General features: G+C 36.5%; 1 protein-coding gene across 3 annotated transcripts in view; it reads left to right on the top strand.

Moving 5' to 3' along the window:
- Window positions 1-23,447, top strand: part of LOC145675582 (alanine--glyoxylate aminotransferase 2, mitochondrial) — a 110,175-nt gene that overhangs the window by 69,102 nt on the left and 17,626 nt on the right. For 2 of the 3 annotated variants that reach the window (XM_081746105.1, XM_081746106.1), the window contains exons 7-9: window positions 4,900-4,992; window positions 14,066-14,287; window positions 20,287-20,535. In XM_081746105.1, coding sequence (XP_081602231.1) covers window positions 4,900-4,992; window positions 14,066-14,287; window positions 20,287-20,535 — 564 coding nt within the window. The remainder of the gene's footprint in view (window positions 1-4,899; window positions 4,993-14,065; window positions 14,288-20,286; window positions 20,536-23,447) is intronic. The other variant, XM_081746107.1, reaches the window with a different exon arrangement.

Here is a 23,447-nt window from a genome sequence, read left to right as displayed (position 1 = left end):
ACCCTTTAAAAACTAAAAATATTCACTTCTGAGAATTTTCCTGTGAGTTAGTTGTGGAAGGCTATAATCATACCAAATTTCATCATTCCAATCCAGCCGGAAGAGCCTAAACATTTTGGGGCGTAGAAGATGCAACATACAAATAACATGGGAAAGATTTTTCAGTTCCCCATAAAACTACTCTACAGTTGGAGTTTTTTGCTTTTGGAGATTTAATTAGGTAACCGACTTTCAAGTTTCTATTCCAATTTCAAGTACCTAAACTATGAAATTACAGGTCCGAAGAAAGGTCATTTTTATATAACATGGGGAATTTCTTCATCCCCCCCTTCAGACCCTCTAAACATTAAAAAATATTCATTTTTGGCAATTTTCCTGTAGGCTAGTCTCAGAAAGCTACAATCATGCTAAATTTAATCATTGTAGCCCTACAGGAAGTACCCAATAACTCGGGGTGTAAAAGGTGTCCCATATAAATAACATGGGGAAGATTTTTCAATTGCCCATAAATCCACTCTAAAGTTCGAAATTTTAATTTTTGGTGATTTACTTAGTTAACCCTACCAAAAAGTGCAATCATACCGAATTTCAAGTTTTTATTTCAATTCGAAGTACCTAAAACATGAGATTATATGTAAAAAAAGTTCCATTTAAATAACATGGGAAATTTCTTCATCCCCGCTTTAGACCCCTCAAATATTGAAAATATTCACTTTTGGCAATTTTCCTGTAGGTTAGTCCCGTAAAGGTACAATCATGCCAAATTTCAAATTTTCACGTCAACAGAAATTACTCTTTCATTTTATGTCATTTCATATAGTTTTATATATAGTTAGGATAACAAAGATAAAAATTGTTTAAAGCGTTTAAAGTAATGCCGATGTTATGGCGAATTGGAAATTAGATTCATATTCGATTCCCAATGCTTCCCCTTATTCCTATCAAAGGGATGGCAACTTAACCACAATGTTAATACAAGGAAGTCGTAAAGAAGTTATTCTGTTGAGTACATTCGATTCGGAAGTGTGATAATGTTGTTGTGAATAGAAAGCTCACCCATTACGAGATTCCAGTATGAAAGTAAGTCATCACAATTTATTATCAAATACCCCGCTTTTACAGTGTTCTTGTAATTTGCGAGAGGATGCTGTAGAACTTGGTGTTGAAAGTTTTACCTTCGGAAGGAAATTTACGGGTCACATCTCCTTGAATGTTAGAAATTAATGATGAACATGATATTTTTAATGCTGCAGCCGTGCCTTATGTTCTCTAGTCCGGAAGATACTGAGCTCTGAAACTGAAATTATTGTCTTTTTTGTTTCTGGATCATCCTCGTCTCTAGTAATTAGTGTTGAGATGAAGGATAGGTTTTCCATAGCACGTGCAGAGACTACAACCAGCTCTTACACATTTTGGGAGTCAAAAGAAAGCCTGGACACGAATTTCGCAGCAAATTAGTGTAATTGAAATTACGTAATTCCTGTATTGTCTCGTATTCCATGTTCACGAATGTCACAAGAAATTGGATTATTCTGGCACGTTCCATATGCAGAAATTGCTATATACTTTCCACATTTTCAGGTAGAATTCGTGGCTTGTGACACTTTTCTATCGTCACATTGAAACGATATCTTTCTGAAGCTCGTGTGTTTCTTTGAATATATCTTTTGTCACGTACTTTTAGCATAAATCATAAGGAGCTTAAGTGAAGATCTGGATGCAGTATCATTTCAAAAGTTGCCTTTTTAGCTTTTTCGATTATCACGCACAGTTTGAAGTATGTTGTATAGTCTAGTATGTCAACTATGCTACAGTTGCACATGTAAGCTGTCTAAGGCTCATTTGAGCAGAACAGCTCATATTGTGCAGCTTGCAATGTTCACATAGTAACTTGTTAAGTATTGGGTATTAAATATTAAGAAACTGAGTAGCGAAAAAAATGAAATAAAGTGTTCCACTTTAATGTCTCATGTTATGCTCTTTTACGCGAAGGCAGATGATGGTTAAAGCAAGTGAATAATGATGGAATAATTAGTAGAATGATAAAGTGGAAGAAAACGGGAATACCCTGAAAAACCCACGGACACGATTTTTTCCATCACATATTTACTAGGGCGGGGATCAAACCAGGGACACCACACATCAGATGTAAGTGCTCTACGACTGAGCCACCCTGTTCCCTTAAGTTGCGACGGTTACTGCTCCCAAGTTAAGGATACGCGTTCACTTATTGGGATCTCTTGGTGATCTATTCAAATAACTTCAAAAGTTATTGATATACATGAGTATTTAGGAGTTTTTTCTAATAGAAACGAATAATTAATAGAGAACCAACAGCAAATGCATAAATTAATAAATTCAAAAAGATGATGAAAAGTACAGGTCTTTCATCAAAAATTATTTTCAGAAACGTAGACAGGAGACGGAGAAATAGAAAATCGTTTATTTTCTTAGATTCTAGCTATTTGTTTGAGGTTATGCAGAAATAGAAAATATAATGCTCGAATTGAGCACTGTATGAATACTATTTTTTTATTTCCGCTTTACAATTGAAAGTGTTTTCTGATTGATTGCTACCTTTATACAACTATTTTGACCCATTAAAATAATTACAGATAGGACAAGTATAAAATGTATATAAGTTGATGATAACTGAATTATTACATACATGATTCATTATTTTATGGTAGAGTTCATGCACTTCTGTCAATAAAATAGGGATACTTTCGTTTCAAGTAATAGGGACATTTTTCCATTAGAAAATTCTCTGTAGGAACACACATTGTATTCCACAATGTGAAGGCACATCAAATAATGAAACTAATTTTGATGCATAGGAGCTCACAGTCACATTAAATGAGTTGTAATTACTCATTACCATGTCAGTTAGTGGCATTATTCTCACGACATATAAGTATCGTCAATTGATATAACATTTTTAAGACAGAGCAATTCATTTCTTGGCAATTGCTCATTATAAAGTTAAAAATTAGAAAGTTAAACAGAAATTCATAAATTAACACAATGAGACAATTCTGCCTCCCAAAGAAGTTCGTTGGAACGCTAGGACACATTCTCGTAATAAAGAACAATCCTCTAAAATACTTAATATGATCAAACCCTATCCATTAGTCGGAGGTAGTAAGTGATCCTGTTTTGGCATTGAACAATTTATGCTTAATACAGATCAAGTCAAATTGAAACGTAAACGTTAATAAAATCTTAAAATATTGTAATTCTAGGAACAGTTTTTGTAGTATGTACGTACTTATTTCCTTATGCTTTTGAATATTTATGTACCTGTTTTATCGTGAATTTATTCAGAGAATATAAATTTCAGAAAGAAAAACCTTTGTCAGATACAATGAAGCTATGACGTATATATATATATATATATACAGGGTGTCCGAGAATTATCTATACAACTTTACGATGTTATATTGAAAGAAGTTAATGTGATATTTACATGCGGTTTTTTGCATTCAATACAAAAAGTCTTAAAGTTTTTTTTACCTGTTCAGTACACCTCTATGTGAGCACCATGTGTGATACGAAGAACATCCAGACGAAAATCAATTTCAGCCCATGTGCGCTGCAGCAAATCATCAGTTACTGTCTGAAAAGCAGCAAGGATACACTGCTTTAGCTGTTCAAGCTTTGCTACCTTCGTAGCGAAGACGATGTTCTTAAGGTACCCTCACAGGAAGAAGTCCAGCGGTGTCAGATCCGGCGACCGCGGAGGCCATGATATCGGACCGTCGAGACCAATCCACCTATTGGGAAACACCTCATCCAGGTATTCTCGAACTTCTAAAGACCAGTGTGGCGGAGCTCCATCGTGTTGAAACAGAATGTTTGGTTGCAGATCCTCCAACTGAGAAATGACATAAAGCTGGTGCAAATCCAGATAGACCTAACCTGTGATTGAATTTTCAGCGAAAAAGAAGGGTCCAATAATGCGATTATGCATTAACCCACACCAGACATTTACCTTAGGGCTATCGCGCTCCATCTCACGTGTTACATGAGGGTTCTCGGATCCCCATATGCGAACATTGTGCCTGTTCAACTTCCCAGACACATGGAATGTTACCTCGTCACTGAAACAAATTTTTTGCAGGAACTGGTTATCGTGCTCAATGCGGTTCAGCATGTAACAAGCAAAGTCAGTACGTCTGGGTTTGTCGGTTGGCAATAAGGCCTGAAGGAGTTGCACCTTGTAGGTGTGCAGCTTCAGCCGTTTATGAAGAACATCATGAACCGTAGCCTGAGCATATTCAATTCTCTCGCCGCTTTGCGAACAGATTTTGCTGGACTACGCACAAAGGCCTGTTTCACTCTTTCCACATCTTCCTGACTGGTACTTGATCTTCCAGCTCCTTTCTGGTGCAGAACACTTCCCATTTCCATGAATTGTTTATACCAAGCTTTAATTGTAGCTCTGGTTGGAGGATCACGTGCATACTTGGTCCTTACATTCCGCTGCGCCTGAGTCTCCGACTTCGTTTCTATGTACCAGGCAACACACTGTGCTTTTTCTTGTGGTGTCCACATCTTCATTTATTGTTTGCTAACATGTAAAAGACAAAAGAAGAACCTGTAAGACTTTCTGCATTGAATGCACAAAACCGCCTGTGAAAGAAAAAAAACTTTAAGACTTTCTGCATTGAATGCAACAAACCGCATGTAAATATCACCTTAACTTCTTTAAATGTAACGTCGTAAAGTTGTATAGATAATTCTCGGTCACGGTATATATATATATATATATATATATATATATGTGTGTGTGTGTGTGTGTGTGTATTATACTTTAATTATTTAGAAATATATTGTGTCTTAGTTACAACTCTATTATTGTTATTATGAACAAAAGCTAATGTAATATTCTATCCTTAGGGAATTGGTGGAACAGTTCAGTTTCCTAAAGGTTATTTAAAAAAGGCCTATGAACTCGTAAGAAAAAATGGTGGTGTTTGTATAGCAGATGAGGTAAGCAATATTTATTATATAACCATTTTAAATTAAGCTACTGTTAGAATGGCTCAATATGATGAAGATTATCTTCCAATATAGTGTTGAATACAGTAGGAGATCCTGCCATGACCGTATGTTACTCTTGCCAAAGCTAGCCTGCACTTAGGAACGTAAAGGTTGAGTCATAGTTTTTATACAAAATCTAGAAATAGCAACATAAGGGACTGTAATCAAATATAGTGTTAATGCAAGCAAGTATTTTATTTGATATATGAAATGCATTGGATTCATACTGGACAATTGTTTTAACATCACTTTATTAGTATAAAAATACGTATTACATTTTATATTTAAGTTGTACTGTACTAACATGATGAACAACAGTCCAACATATTCACTAATGTGGGGACGAGCTAGAAGATAAGTTGCAGCCATTCCAATAGCAGACACCAAGATATGCGATGAATTACCTATACTGCTGTATTCTAGCGTACAAAGAAATTGCAGATCAGCAGTAATACATACATATGTGAGAAATGTTGAAGTGGATGACTACAACAGTAACAATGTATGTTACATCTTCATCGCTTTTGGTAGCATTAGTTAAAAGCCCATAGAAGAGCATGCTTCAGTTTTTGTTGGAAGTGTCGAGAAATTTGAAGCTTAAAATATATAAAACGATAATCATGCCTGTTGTTCTGTACGGTTGCGAAACATATTCGCTTACTCTGAGGGAACAACGTAGAGTGAAAGTATTTGAGAATAAGATCCTGGGACGAATATTCGGACCCAAGAGGAACGGGAATGGGAAATGGCGGAAACTTCAGAACGAGAAACTACATTTACCGAATATTGTTAGTGTCATCAAGTCTAGGAGACTCAGATGGGCAGGTCATGTAGCCAGGATGGAAGAAAGTAGGAATGCTTTCAAAGTCTTAACCCATTAGTGCCCAGAATTCCCCAGTGGTATTTTGAAAAGTTTCTTTTCGCCTATTTGGTCTTAATAGTACTCTAAAATATAAATTAGAATATTTTTGAAAAATATTTATTTTTTCTTGTTTTTTAGGCCGGCAACTTAAGTTGCCAAATGGCACATACATGTTCAAAAAAGGGAAAATTTTGGAAAGTTACAATTTTGAAGGACAAAATACACTGCGAAAACATAACTCTTAAAATCAACTTAATCCTTCCTTTATAGACCTTCAATCCTTCCTTCTGGAGTCTTTGAAATCAATCCAGTTGAGTCTTTCTCCTCAAAACACATTGTAGCCAAAAACAATGCTAACCTTACGTCAATATATCATACAAAGAAAATGCAACGATGCTATAACGAAACAGACTCCAAAGTAACTTCCTGGTTAAAACCTGCAACGTCAATCCATGAATTTCTGCGCTATAACGAAAAATTGCCGTGGCAACTTAAGTTGCCAAGGGGCAGTAATGGGTTAACAGGGAGACCAATCGGAAAACGACTATTAGGAAGACCTAGTCCCAGATGGGAGGACAATATTAAGATGGATCTTACAGAAATAGGAATACAAAATAGCAACTGGATCGATTTAGCTAAGGGTAGAAGTTAGTGGAGAGGTTTTGTTAACGCGGCATTGAATCTCCGGGTTCCATAGACCATAGAGTTAGTTAGTGTCACTAATTAAGGATCCATTGTCTGTAAGTTATCTAAACAGAAATGATATTCTATAAACCTGAAATTCTCCGTTATCTAAGCGTGTATGAACCTCAAACGCATGTTTAGTTTTACCAGTGAGCCTGCATCAAATGTGCACAATCCTACGCGGAGATGAAGCACTGTTTTCTGTTAACAATGAAGTGAATTGCGCAACCTGTTTAAGTATGTCAACACTAATGGGGCTGCGCGAAAAGTTGTTGCGAGGTACGAAGGTTGTAGTCTGCGTAGCCTTATGCACACACATGTTACTGACTTTGTGCTTATGGATGGTACTTTGAATAATGACACCTCCACCGCTATTTTTTTCCTTGTGAAATTATTGATTTCTGCCGACTTTTTCAAATTATATACTGTCTTCCCAATGCTTGTATCTGCCTGGATTAGTAATTTTCTGGATGCTAGATTGTGAGGAGAGGCATAATTAAATTTCACTCTGGCTCCCTTACCTACTTCCATATATTTGTTCTTAGGATGATATTTGAAGAACAAAATATATGGAACTTTGGTACGTAATGAACTGTATTCTCAGAGCCATGTCATTGCTGCAGGAGACATTTCACGGCTCAGTTGCCATGTGACAGAAACTGGAAGGAAGGTATGGGATAGGCTGGTTGTATATTATTAATGTATGCACACGATATCGAGACAATGTGAGACGATGACACACATCAACACATTAAGCATAATTTGTAAAGAACTTTTATGACTAGTGTTGTATGGCTTTTCTTATGATGACTACTATTTAATTTATTAAATAGAAAAATCATTTGAAAATAGCAGCACATATTACTCAAAGTGTATTTCGGCTAAAATTTATATATTATTAGCATATTATAAACGTATTCTGATTTTAATAAAATAACGTTTGCTATAATATGATAGATCCAAGATTGCAGCTGAGATGAATTACATTTGGGGTCAATGATGTATCGCTTCATCTGCTTATACTCTCCTGCCAGCACTGCACAATGAAGGATAACATATATTACATTTGTTGCTTAATAATCGTGGAGTATAATATATGAAATGATTTTGAAACTAAAAGATACGAATAGAATAAAACAATTTCAACTAGTGAGTTCATAAGTAAATGTCCTATGAGTTTTATACATCATATCTCAAACTTGCAAGAAAATTACGTTAAAAACCGTAAGCTGGATTTAATACAGTGGATAAAGTTGTTTTTCTGCTACTGAGGCGCAGTATGAATTGGTTCCATTATAATTACATGTAAACACATTCTCCTATCTCCAATTTTTTATATTTTATAACGATGATTTTTATATTAAGAGATAATTGTGAAAATAATTGGAAAACTCATGTACTCCTACACTCATCATTTGTGAGTTGGAAACACTAAACATGCATGCGCTGTAACTGTCTTGTGTTAATCGATAATGAGTAGCACTTTGCGATACGGTGTAGAGCGGAGTCACGTTTGCGAACTACAAAAGTTCTTGGTTCAAAAATAGAGATATGTGTCTTGATTTATAATATAGGTAAAGTGAGGGTGGCGGCTACTTACAGGAAATTTAACCAAGACTGCTGTGTGTTAGCCGTGTCAAGTGCAATAGTGTAGAATAGAATATAATGACGGAATGAATAACTCGTTGAATAACATCAGCAAGGATAAAAAAAAAAAAAACCTAGAGGATAGACGCTCCCAAACGTTGAGCAGGATTATTACAAGGAATTAAGAACTAATGTGATAACTAACCAAACAACTCAATCAGTTTTTGAAACAATTTACAATCATAACCAAATGATTTTTCCATAATCTCAACACCCGTGGTCTTATTTCGATTTCGAAATCATCACAAACAATATGGTGGTAAAGAGAAGAAAGGTGGGAAGAATATGTTCCGTCGACTATTAGAAGAGAATAATGTTTTAACAAGACATGTTTCAACTTGTTTTGAACAACAAAACGGAGGGTCTCAGACGCCCATATGAAAGAAACCAAAACGAAACTTTTAATTTATCGTTTTACTTGCTGTGCCTGACGATATTGAAGCAAAAGACTAACTCGAATGAGAATGTAGGAGGAAATCTAGCACACCATGATCTGTATCGCAGGTATACAGCTAAATAATCTGCTGCTGAGACATGAACCTCTTCACAAGAATGGTATAGTTTAGACTGCTATTTCATAGCGTTAAATGTTGGGGAGGTCTGATTTGGTGTATTGTACAATTGATAAGATTACATTCTTCTACTACTAGTAGTGCTATTCAGCATGTTCGCACCGGTTCGCCATAACATTTTGTTAAAATATTTCGAGTTCGCAGACACGTTTGTTGTACCCAGACATAAACACTCACATGTATATATAACGCATGACCCAACCAAGAGTGAAAGAAAGGAGCCAAATAAAGGTCATCTTCACTCAATGCCTTGCTGACTCCCTACTTTCTTGACCGATGAGTATCAGGGTCAATATGGGTATGTAGAGAACCGGTAGGTGTGTAGGACACGAACACGTTAGTTTCAATGTCACAAAGTGAGATGTGTTGGAACAGGAGTCGAAAAACCGATCGATGGTGCCGACAGTGTAGTAGTAACTTCTCGAGTCACCGTGCGCCACTAGAGACGCTTCCAGTGGAGATCGTTTCGTCTATCCTCATCTTCTGATTTCGCTGCGTAATTCTATGTCGCAGACTACCTATGAAACAACAGAGATGCAGCAGAGTTCTCACAAGAAGTGACAAGAACCGAACCAGTTGCACGGATTGTTTACTTGGTGTGGAGTGGATTTCCGGTGACCGACGAGCTCGCCGGGAAATGTGGGTATAGGGAGAACGGACAGACAGGTTTATTTCCGAATATGGAAACCCGATGTCGCACTTGAATTTGCTCCAGCGCCAGAGCTCAAAACGTCCAGACACTGCTGATCGCTCTCTGCTATTTCGAGTCAAGTGTCAGCTGAGCTTGGTTTGGTTTCAGCTGAAACCCATTGTTGGACTTGGTTGTGATACTCAGCAGGCTCGTAATTAGTAGTGTGTTATGAGAGAGGAGGCAGAAATCAATTTGCTCCCTGACACACATACACACAAACCAAGCTCACCTGAGGCATGGGTCGAAATAGCCGGGAGCGATCAGCATTGTCAGGTTGTTTTGGGCCGTGGCACAGGAACAACTTCAAATGCAACATCAGGGTTTGCATATTCGGAAACTAGCGTGTCTGTACGTTCCTTCCGTATTAACATTGGCCGAGGGACCCGTTGGTCACCGGAAATACGCGCCCCCACATGTGTAACAATCCGTGCTTTTGGGCCGGTTCTCTTTATTTTTTATGAGGATCCAGCTGGATCCCTGTAGTTTGATGGGTGATGTGTGGCATAGAATTACGCAGCAGAGTCACGAGATGAGGATGGATCCATATATTTCCGCCGAAAGCCTCTCCAGTGACGCGCGGTGACTCGAAAAGTGACTATAACATTGTCAGACCGTCGATCGGTTTTTCGACTGCTGTTCGAGTACACTTCACTTTGCGACATCAAGACCAACTTATTCGCGACCTACAGACCTAACGGTTTTCTACATACCCATATCGACCCTTGTACTCACCGGTCAAGAAAGAGTTACTGGAGATGCCCCATGTAAAAACACCTTTGTACTTCTCCCGCTCGCTTGTATTGTGAAATCAAGCAACTTTGAATTATTTCAATTCAATGGGCAGATAGAAATTTGAATGGGGGAGAGCCAAGATATTTATCTTAAGCTACTGATAAAGAAGTTTTCCAGTCACTTCAATAAAATGTTTCCAGGTGTTAATTGTTAATTCTTTTGAGTGATCCATATTTGTATTGGTGAGAATAAACGCTTGAAATTTTCAGAGAGCGAAAGACTGATTTTGGTAAAGCTTTGACTAACACTTACTAACAAAATACACTATTGTATTTTCTGTCATATGTTTTCCCCTACTAAAGTAAGCTTTGAACGTGACGGTATAAAATACAATAGAAAGAGTTCTTCGTTCGAACTCAAGTTGTTAAAATTTGCGTTGCGTTCTATCTATCGGGTATTCTAAAAACAACAGATCGTTATTCTTAGGTCAAAATTAAGCAAAAATGCTTTATAATGGCATACACTCCAGGGCTTCCATCAGCCGCTATAGAAATTAATAATTTCACTATGTGGCAACGTCGCAGATTATCTTGGAACGATTAGCATTTCTCTGCGAATCCATCAAGCAGCTATGATTGTAAGTGGTGCTAGTGCCAACTTTAACTTTCATGTGGAAAAATCAATGTAATTATTTGAAAGATTGGTAGATCTTCTCTGGAATTGTTTATCTGCGACGTTGCCATGTAGTGTTATTCGCGTCTCCAAACGAGGACTTGAGGAGTTATATATAGTTTTTCTTATATATATATATATATATATATATATATATATATATATATATATATATATATATATATATATATATATAATAGAGAACAGGTTGTTAAAAATTAGAATAGCACCAATGCCTACTACTACTATAAAATCACACTTTAAGTGATTAGCTAAACGCTTTACGCTATACGCTAAAATATTTCCATGGGCTGAATTTCTTTCTGACGTATCACATTTACTCAGTTCCGAAACTACCGGTACCCGTTTTCATGAAAGTCGGATTGATCACGTACATGGTGGGTCATTTATCTTCATACGACCTTGCAACTTCGAAATTAATAAATATACACAACTAAATGTTACACCATGCAAATATTGACATAACAATGTTGCTTGTCGTAGTCTGCGATATCATCTTGTTAACACTGTTACCAACTCAAGCTAGTTATATATTTTTTTCAAATTACAGTGCACCAGTTTATTATACGTTAGAAACCATATATTTTATTTTATTTATTATTTAGTGTACCAAACTAATGTCGCTTCAGCATCAGAAAAAAAATCATTGCTAGCTTCTGTCTTCGACAAGCATTGTTCGTTGAATGTTTTATCGGAATGAGCTTTAAGATGGAAATAATAGTTGTTCCTGAGACGATTCAAACTGTACATTTAACATACTCAGCTTCTAAAACTATAAACTGATTTAAGATATAACAATAGACTTTATATTTTTCTTTTTACGGAAGTAACAGGGCCTCAATATTCATATTTCCATTGTTGAGAACGGATTGTTTCATTGTTGATAATTTATTATTATATTCAGTGGCGTATTTACGATTTTGTTTCGGGGAGGACTTTGCTAACTTTCGGGAGGGGGATTTGCCTCAAAATGTGAAAATTCTGCAAGATATTTCATATACTTTACTATAGTAAGTAAGATTTCGGGGGGGCTTAAGCCCGGAACCCCCCTAAATACGCCACTGATTATAGGGTCTACTATTACATACAATATTTTAATTGTGTTAAATAGAAAGGAAATTTTATCGATTGTAGTTTATAGATGAATGTGTAAAACGAAATATTCCAAACATGCAAAAGAGAAAAATGAAATTTTTAAGTTTTACGTCCCACGGATATGCCGGTTAGGCTAAAGGAGACAGTGATGATGAGAAATGAATGAAATGGTGGAATGAAGAAAGTGGAAGGAAACGGTAGAACCCGAGAAAACCCACGAGCACGGTGTTTGTCCACCACAAAATGCACAGGGCGCGAGCTGGGATCGAACCAGGGACCCCAATCACCGGAGGTGAAGCTCTACCACTAAACCACCGCACCCCCTTTAAAATGCAAAAGAGATTGTTAGAATTATACAACAATTTATTTCTCGATAGAGCTACAGGGTACAAGTAAACAGGGTTGTATTAAATTTAAAATCTAAGATTTTAAGCATTTTCCACTATTATGAACAAAAGTGGTCTTAATAAGCTGAGTATGCAGTGTGGGCTTTACAGGTTTTAGTTTCACATTGAGCAGATACTACGGGAAAATAATTACTATACGAAAAGTTCTGTACAAAATACGCCTTTTATTGAGAAAAGTTTTATCTGTAGCTAATACGAGGGTCACTACGAAAGTTTTGAGATGTGAAATAACTTACATACTTAACATCAATTTAACACTTACATTTTCTAAAAGTATTCACCATTACACTGTACACTCTTTTGCATCCTCGAAAACCACTTTTGGAAGCAGTGTTGTCAGTCTTTTTCTTCAAGTGTTGAAAGTTCATTCTCGTAAGCCACTACAGCTTCTTCAGGGCTGCAAAATCTCTTCCCACGCATGCGATCTTTGATCCTGGGGAACAGAAAAAAATCACACGGGGCCAGGTCAGGGCTATACGGCGGATGAGTCATAAGTTTGACCTCCGTAGATTCTAAAAACTGAATTGTGATTTTGGCCGTGTGTGCGGAAGCGTTGTCATGATGAAGCAGGATCCCACGCAATCCAGTTCTTGGACGCCGTTCCCGAAGCTTCTGGAACACTTTTGTTAGGCAAACAGTGGTGTCAAACTCAGCAGTAACAGTCCTTTGTTCTTCAAGTGGAACAGTTGCAACATCGCCAGATTTGGAAAAGAAAGTTGCGACCATCTTCTTTCCCACACTTCGCGGTCGCTTCACTTTCGTGGGTGGATTGTCTTCTGGAAAGTTCCAAACTGTAGACTGGCGTTTATTTTCAGGGTCAAATTGATAGATCCAAGTCTCATCAGCAGTAACAATATTAGAGACGCGTCGATAATTGCCTCCATCAAATCTTGCAAGCATTTCTTCACACCATTCCACACGCATGCGCTTCTGCTGTTCAGTTAAAGTGTGAGGCACCCAAAGAGATGAAACCTTCCTGAGCCTAAGATGATCATGAAGAATTTTTGTTACTGCTGGTGATCCAATGTTCACTGTAGATTCAATGTCCTTGAAAGTTGTTCTAGGATTTTCTCGAATCATTTGTTCTACAGTGGCAATGTTTTCATCTGACAAAGCTGTTGCTGGACGTCCAGCTCTCTCTTCATTTTTAAGCGATGTCCGGCCTCTTGTGAATTCACCAACCCACCGAAAAATTGTAGCACGGAAAGGAGTAAGGTCCCCAAATGCTCCCTGCAAACGGTCAAGGCTTTGTGTCTCGTTCAAACCACTTTTGAAATCGTAAAGGATGATTGCCCGAAAATGTTCCCTTTCGAGCTCCATTCTAGACAGACGAATACTGCTCACATCAACAAATAAGTGAAGGCGATACGGCTACGCCGATAAGCGAGAAGAGTTGAAACTTGCTTCGCTTCTTCGCTCTGGATACCACTATCGAACGCAATTGTTGAAATTCAAATACTGTACCACAACAATGCGTATCTCAAAACTTTCGTAGTGACCCTCGTATCGCACACACAAAAGACCAAACTGTTGCTTTTCTTGAGTTATTAGTGCTGAGACGTTCAAAGATGAAAATACGGTTTTTATATACCTGTATAGTGATAGAACATGCAGTGATAGATAATTCTTCATACCAAAGGTTCAGACAGGTTTTGGAAGAACCGGAGAACATTATTGGGGCTTCCAAATGCATGGAGTTATTCCAGACATTGTTACTATGGCTAAAGGGATTGGTAATGGATTTCCATTGGCTGCTGTTGTTACTACTCCAACAATTGCCAACATCCTTACAACTTCTTCGCACTTTAATACTTTCGGTGGAAATCCTTTGGCAACAGCTGCTGGCCTTGCTGTCTTAAAGGTGAGTTTTCGTTTCATTTTGTCTAATGGAAACGTCATTTTGTCTTTAGCAAATAATTAGAAGTGTCTACGAATATGAAAAAAACATTGTCAAGTTAGAGGTTAACATCGTATAGTGTCTCTTTTACAAGTTGATTTAGTGTTTCTAATGGGAATTAGCTTGAATATCCAGCAACTAAAAACAAAAATTCGAATGAAACAATCCACAAGAAATTTATCAACGGCTGACATTCAGACTAGCATTTGCACATTTTGTATACGTACAAAGATACAAAGATAGAAATCTAGCTAGAAACTTGTCTGAACTTAATTTTAACACATTTGCAGATGGGAAACATTCTAGAGACTGAAGAGTATAACAGAGGATAATCATTTTATGATTTAAACTTCTTTTAAATGTAGAAATGAGCTCTAGTATCTACGAATACATTAATCGATTACTAAGGGCAAAAACATTTTAGATAGTGTTCCTCAGAAATATTATTTGAATACACAGGGTCTCAATCAATCATTCAGTGATGGACTGCCCAGAACAAGGAGGTTTGCTCTTCATTTCATTGTGGAGAAATATCATTACATTTAACAGGCTGCTAAAAGCACCACGCTTACCATTGACATAACTAATCAGTTCTATTGAATACATTAGCTCCCGACTGAAACAAAACTAAAGCAAAATGTAATCCTTCGGGTAATATTCTACTTGGTTTTACTGGAAGGTTAGGAATGAGGTGTACAACAAGTGTATACAATCTACTCAACGTCGAGTACACGCGAATTTGCAAAACATCGCAGCCGTAACATTGAAGCCAGAATCTTGCCTTACAAACTCTCGCCTGGCCATAACCTCGCCGCCTACAACTTCGCTGGTAGAAATCTCATCTAAACAAAATCGTACCAGCTTAAAAGAAATCTTGCCTAAAATCTTGCCTAAGAATGAAATCTTGCCTAAAAGAAAACCTCCCCGAAACTTAACCTCACCGTAACGTTTTCCTCAGTGCAGATTGCTCAATAGGTCGCTCGTATAATTATTCAATAGTAAGATACTGGTTATTGGAATCTAATTCCCAACGTATGCTTGTAAAATTATAGTTATAAATAAACGAGCACGGAAAGAAGTTTCCTGTGACTTTAATAATTTCACAAGCAGTAAAAAGAGAGCTCTGCAAGCTATTTCTCGGCATAGATATTTCACCACCTACGCAAACATCCCTTCGCAGTTCGCCCTTATCGAAAAAAAAGAAAAAGAAAGAACTAAAGTCAGTATTAAGCATTTATTTTTATCATAATTGCTTTGAAGTTATAAATATTTCTACGCATATAATATTTAAATCAAACATTTATGGAGCGAAATTCAGTAAATAAATTTTCTTCTATGTAACTTTGAAGTATTGCTGTTCAAACTGAACGACAGATTAATCGTTACTAAAGTAACTATGAGTTTCTATTCAACTAATAAAAAAAACTACATGCAGCGACAAATACATCGGATCCTATCATGTTACATTAAGAAATGTTACACTATAGACGAAAGAGAGGCAATACGAATTCCCTCATGAAATTAAAACAGTAACATTCTATCAAGATAATAATCTATGTTTGTTGAATAACTCTCAGATAATTTCCCTGTTTCTCGTAATCTCATGAATTTTTAATATTTTTTGTGTATATTATTTATGTTAGATGTGCTTGTTTGAATGTATTCTTCAATATCGCAAATCGCTTCTTTTCTTCTTTTAATAGTCTCATCATCATCTACAGTGTTCAAACTCACAGGTTCGAATCTCACTACCACAACTACTTGCTGAGGTCAGGGGAAGTAAGAGTGAATTTGATCTGCGGGATTTTTAACGACCAGCTTTCGACCACGATGTTTGGCCCGATCATCCTCAGCAGTGTTCGTAGTTTGAGTGAAATTTCCCTAATCTAGGGAAATTTCATAGGTAAATTTAATAAAAAGAGAAAAAGGAAATTTTTCGATAAAGCGTGAAAAATCCAGGGAAATTCTTCAGCTGGCTGATTGACTAATATCAATGCTTAAATTTTTCTTTGTTCTTCAGAAATAAACTAAGACAATAGGAATAGTTTGTATGTGCTGAAAGTAGCATAATTTACACCCATTGTTGGCTGGATGCGGTGCACATTGGCTCAGTGGTAGAGCGCTTACTTCTGGTGCGTGCCTTCTCAGCCAAGAAAGCTTCTGGTAAACAACATGTGGATTTTCTCGAGATGCTCCCGTTTCCTCCCATTTTCTCATTCTTCCATTATCATTCACATGCTTTCACCACTGTCTCCCTTAGCCTAAATACATATTTCATTTTGTTGACTAGGTATATTTGTGTGTATACTTCTGTAGAAAAAGTGAATGAGACTTAAATTTAAAAAAATAGAAGCAAAAAGCAAATGAATAAAACAGATGTGGCTGGTAGTTTATTTAATATAACTAAATTAACATTATCACATATCTTCTGTGTCTGTTATAGGAATTGGGCACTCATCGAACTAGGGAAAATTTCATAGGAAAAGGGAAAATTTTGTCAGTCTAGGGAAATTTTCTGAAAGAAATCAACGAACGAACACTGATTCTCAGTCGACTTTGAAACGATAGAATTTACGCTAACTTAGAATCTTGTACTGGGGTGACAAACTTGAAGAGTGCGAGTTCGATTCCATGGCTGGGTAACCATACTTGTAACGACCTTATGATCTCGTGGCTGGAAAGCCAACTCTATAACGCACAAGTTTGCACCCATTATTTGCACTTTCATTCGTAGCTAACATTATGTTAAAAAAGGGAAGAAGGAAAAAAAGAAAAATAAAAAAAGGAAAAAAATCAAGTGGGTCGCCAATACTACTTCCTTCCTTGTGCTACGATTTCAGGCCAGTAAGCACAACGCTATTTTTATTCCAGACTCTTGCACACTAATGGTATTATCGGTGCCATGAAGGGAAAGAAAAAAAAATCATTTCAAAACAACACCGCATACCTTGCATATTATATTTTATTTAACTCTCTTGCAAACAGCATATAATAATGAGAATTTTATCAATGTTAGCGATCATGAACAGCTAGACTCAATTGCCAGGGAAAAAATCAACGTATTTCAGTTTCTTGAAAGTTCCACAAAACTTCTCACACTAACGCAACTAAATAACTAGTGACAACAGCCTTTAGACATTATCCTTAATAGCAATTGAGGAGTTGTTTACATTCCTCGACCAAGTATTTAAGACAGAATCTTTAATAAGCTACATCATAGCGAGTGAAGGGAGATTACAAGATACATTACTGTTTACAGAACATCTCATCACAGAGGTAGTAAGCGCACGGCTGCGTCGATTAACCTTCCTCCCCAAAAGCATAACGTTTCCACTACTTTCCGCAACCAACTGTTAAGAGGGCGCTTTCCCTCGACATAGCTTACAACTGAACAGCGGCGGTAATAATAATAACAATAATAATAATAATAAATAATAATAATAATAATAATAATAATAATACAGTAGAAACATTTGTAGGAAGTACTAAACCAGCCAGCAATCTGGGCTCTACCCCTGACACCATCACATCTAGGCGTGAATACAATCACAATACCCACCGTCTTCGGCGCGTCTAATATGACTATTGGAGTAACTTCGTAATTAAAGATAAGACATGAAAACAACTTGAGGATTTACGTAAATCTTTTCCTTGCATGGCGACTTAATACTTAGACTTTGAACTATATGCCAGAGTAACCAATACGGAGTGCCCACTACTGGGACGAACATGAGCTAGCTGTCGCTAATTAAGCTTTAACTTTACCAAACATAATAGCTACAAAATAAACAATACGAAGTGCCCACAACTGGGACGAACATGAGCTAGATGTAAGCGATTGATACATTATATATCTGCGCAACTCAAGAGAATAATTTCACTTAACGCAAGAGAGAAATGGTGTTGATATCGGACTACCCCGTCAGCGTATGAATTGTCTTACCGGATAGAGACTCACTTCTGTCTACTCAGACATGTTACGGACAAAACTTACATTACACAACATTATGGACATTGTAAAATTAAACTGTATATTAAGTAAATTCACTGAGTAGCAAAATGATTAACGAGTAATATATTGTCCTTTACTTAATAGGGTGACTCGGAACAACAGAATAAACACACGATATTGATAATATTGCACCAACTATTATGAACAGAGACAAACAATGGAATGAATTTTATGAGTTATGGACAAGGTTCCTTTACAGTTCCCGGGATGATGTTTCTTCCTCTACAAATTGAGTTAGAAATAATAAAGACAGAGTTACCTGAAAGCGGTGACCAAAGCTCACCCAACCGCTACTTCCAACACACCCACTGGTAAACCATACCAGCACCACAGTCCAGTCCCCGGTGCATAACTTCGGGCAGCGACCAGTCTCCGACGACCTCTCAGGTAGCTTAACATGTGGTAATTACAACTTCTAGCCACAGGAACAGGTTAACCAAATGGCGACCTTCTTCTTAATCAGCAACAACTAGAGACACATCCTCAACTTCCACCAGGTAGACATTAACGAACTTCATGAGTCATTGAAGCGTCTTTTACCCACAACGACGACCACAGACGACAATCCAAAAGGCGACAGGCCTAGGTCCCACTAAAGCAGGATGGAACCAGTCGGCAAAATAAAGGACCAAGTACCCAATCAGGAGAGAGAAGACGAGGAATCGCTAGGGAGAATAACCACTTTGACGACGTCACAGACACTTTATCTGGAGAAAATGCAGCAGGCCGAGCTAGAACTTAATCGAAGAGGTGGCTCCTGGTATAACTGCCATATTTCTACCTATGACATGACGAACTATTGGAGAGCAGCAAGCAAGTCTCAATAGTAGCGAGAGTAGACACGAACAGAATTGCAGATGAATTATTATTATAGTTTATCACACGCTACACCGATTTTCTCAATATTGCTCCACTACGGCATCTTCTACCGAGAGGGTTTTGATAAATAACATGTCACTTCACCGCATAAATATAAAGTAACTTCGTATTTAAAAGACAGGACGGTGCACTATCCCTTCTTCCTTGACGTCGTGATTTTTGTTCAGTGAGCTAAGACAAAGGAGAACGCGCTCGTAGATCCCGCTTTTTTTCTGATTGGCCGTTCCTTACTACGCAACAGAGCGTAAAACTAAAACAACAATTTTAACATTGACACATATATAACTAAATGAAAATAAAAATTACGTAAATTAATATTCATATATGTACGTCCATAACAAATTACTCAGTTTAAACAAAATACAAATTCCAATTTATTTCAAACAGCCAGCGTCATCTACCGAGATTGAGAGATATCCACTCGATGCAGGCCATAGACGTACAAAGAAAGTAGCATACGTTGACTACACATACCAGCCGAATTGTCGACCATCTTGAATCCTTCATGAGGGTCGAGAATTGAGAGAATATATAAAAAATGGAATAACACTAACTAAGAGCTGATTAAATATTTCTATAAAGTAATGTCTTTGAGAAAATGTAACGCTCAAAGAGGAACGTTACAACTTTGAGTTGTATCTAACTCACGCATATTCTTAAACGAAGAGACTCCGCCCTAAATGTAACTGACATGGCCTTCAACGTGTAAAACTCGGACACTTCAATATGCTTAGAAGACACTTTAAGAATTGTTTAATATAACTAAGAACCTATCGAAGCGTCACCTACATAGAACATGTTGCCATCAAAATCGCAGTTAGTATTCTCATATATTATTCATTCTTCTGGTTGATCTAAAAAGGATACCAAGATAAGTAATTATACGTTTCTGTATAGCTGTACCACACTTCATTGCAATACGTTTTATTTAATGGTAATTGTTTGCATTCTCAGATTTATTTCTATCTTCAAAGTTTTGTTCAGTTGGGTGTGTATTTAAAGTACATTAGTAAAAAGCTTACACTAACATTTATATTTTGAATTATATTTGAATCGTTATTAATATTTGTAGGTTATAGATGAAGAGGGAATCCAGAAGATAGCTTCAGATGTCGGAACATATTTGCTTCGAAGGTTGTCTGAACTACGAGACGAATTTGAGATTGTTGGTGACGTTCGAGGAAAAGGCTTGATGATTGGTGTTGAAATGGTGAGGGACAAGGAAAGCAAAACGCCATTACCTATAACAGAAGTTAATGATATTTGGGAAGACTGTAAAGATATGGGTCTACTTCTAGGGAAAGGAGGTTTATATTCACATGTAAGTTTTATTTTTCCATTATATATTGGATTAGATAATGATTAATAGAACTGTACTAGAGTTAAGTCAGACTCCAAAGAATCCGTCTACTTTTAAGATGGAAATACACTTGATATCGCTAAAATACAATTAGCTTCTAGTACTTACGCTAAATTTGTTAGATTTAACTTGCGAAATAGGGGGAAGATGGATAGCTTATGCAACAATGTTAAAGAAATCGGCTATTTCAGAAAATACATACCTTGTGTTATAGATAAACATTACATGTACAAAGTGGCATTTGGCATATTTCACAAATCAACCAAGAAATAGCGATTAATTAATTAATTAATTTATTTATTTATTTGCCATCAACACAACAGGCATAAGCCCAATTATAGTGTTGGTGTATTACATAATACATTTACAATAGTTTTCTTAAACATAGAGTTCATATTGCAGATGTCAATTTCTTTGTGTTTGATACATATTTTGTTATAAGTAGAACACATTCTCCAAATTGGTGATTTCAATAATACGTTGGTCCTTGCTTTTTTGCAATAAAACATACCAGAATTATTAGCACGAGTTTTAAGTGTCGGGACATGAAAATTTAATGTTGATATGAGATCCGTACAATTAAATTCGTTTTGTACTATTTTATGGAGAAAAATCAAATCTGTCACATTTCGCCTTTGCTCAAGTGTAGGGATACAGAAGTTGTCTATTAATGTTTGATAATTTTCATAATATGGATAGATTCCAGTTGTCTTGTACATCAAGTATTTGATAAATTTAGATTGGACCTTTTCCACTTGGTGTCTGTATTGCTGTTGTGATGGGTTCCAAATCACAGCAGCATATTCCAGTTTTGATCGGACATAGGCATAATACATTTTTGTTAGTGTAGTACTATTGTTAAATTCCTTTCCAGTTCTAATTATGAACCCTAACATCTTGAGAGATTCGTTAACTATGTTCTCTATATGGTTATTAAATGTCAGTTTCGTATCAAATATAACTCCAAGATCTTTGACTGAATTTAATCTATTTAGCAAGATCTGATTTATTGAGTAATCAAACTCTATTTGACTTTTGTTTCTGGTAAACGATAAAATGTTACATTTGTTTATGTTTACATTAAGTTTGTTAAGAGAACACCAATTAGCAATATTTTCCATGTCACGTTGTAAATCGAGACAGTCATGGATGGTCTTTATCCTACCGTATATTTTGAGGTCATCAGCAAAAAGCAATTTGTTACTTAATAATATATGATCAGGGAGATCGTTAATGAATAAAAGGAACAATAACGGACCTAGATTAGAGCCCTGGGGAATTCCAGAATGTGCAATATAATCAGATGATTTATATTCCTTGGAGATAACAGTTTTTTTTACGATTATTTAAATATGATGAAAAGAACTTGATCAAGGGAGAAGAGAAATTATATTCGCCTAGCTTATGTAATAGTACCTTGTGATTGACTCTGTCAAATGCTTTTTCAAAATCTATATATATTACATCAACCTGACACCCTACATCTAACGAATTTGCTATAAAGTCTGTGATAAGTGCAAGGTTTGTTGTTGTTGATTTGTGTGGGATAAAGCCATGTTGATAAGGTGAGATTACGGGTTGGATGTGGTCAATTATCCGTCGGTATAAGATTTGTTCAAATACCTTTGCAAAAATAGGTAAAATTGATATAGGCCGGTAGTTATTTATTTCGTGTTTATCATTGGTTTTTGGTATTGGGCAAACTATAGATGATTTCCATTTATCCGGAAAAACGCGTTTTTAAAGCGAGATTGAATGCAATCCTTAGCGGATATGTAAACGCATCTATACAACCCTTTATGATATATGGAGGTATTCCATCAGGGCCATCAGCAGTTCTGGGCTTTAATTTTTTGATTGCCATTAGTACTTCAGATTGAGTGATTTCCTCAATGGTAAGTGACTCTAGTTTGTTACTTATATAAGTTAATAAATTGTTCGTAGGAATGTCAGTGAAACCTGTATCTGGCACATATACTGACGAGAAATACTGTGCAAACGCATTGGCTATTTCATCATTATGATAAAGTTCGCGTCCCTCATAATTTAATTTCCCCCCAAGAAGATGCTTAGTCTTATTTTTTATAAAGTTCCACAATTCATTAGCATTCTTATTAATGTTATTTTCAGAATCTTGTATGAACGCTCTGTATGCCAGCTTAATTTCTTTCTTTATTTCCCTACGCAATTCATTGAATTTATTGAGATAATTTACTTCTTTATTACATTTGTATTTTTTATGATACCTTGCTTTAGTTTTGATTTTTTTGATAATTTCATGTGTAAACCAGCACGGATAAGCTGTTCTTGAGTTGTTTTTAAGTGGCACGCACTTGTCAAATACACTATAAATAATATAATAGAGATTATCAACTAGGTCATTGGCGTTTTCATATTTCTTTAGGCAGTTCCAGTCAATAGATGAGAATTCAAGGTACAACTCTAAGAAATTAGCTTTCCTAAAATTATATCCTGATATATTAGTTTTCTTTTTAATCTTCGCGCTCTCCTGCTGCAACAAGGATGGATGGTGTACATCTTCTGGAATTAGTGGACAATATTCCCTACTGACTTCTATATTCGTTATATTAGACAGAACCAGATCTAATGTACGATTATTTTCGTTCGTCACATTGGGTGATATCAATAAAACGGAGAAGTTACTCATTACGCCCAATTTTGAAGCAGTTACTCGCATTGGTATCAATAAAAAGAGAACTGAGCACTAGTCGTCTCGGCTGACCTCGGAGAAGCCCCGCCCTTTTGAAGTAACCACACCTCTATTCTCGAGCCGAGTAACTACTCCGCGTTTGATATCAATAAAAATCAAAGACTCCTCTGTGATGCTAGTAACTTCTCCAAATTTGTGGAGC

This window comes from Thermobia domestica, chromosome 18, assembly GCF_964235325.1.
Source record: "Thermobia domestica chromosome 18, izTheDome1.hap1.1, whole genome shotgun sequence".
NCBI lineage: Eukaryota > Metazoa > Arthropoda > Insecta > Zygentoma > Lepismatidae > Thermobia > Thermobia domestica.
Note: the sequence above shows the minus strand (reverse complement) of the source record. Positions and strands in the feature narration are given on the sequence as shown.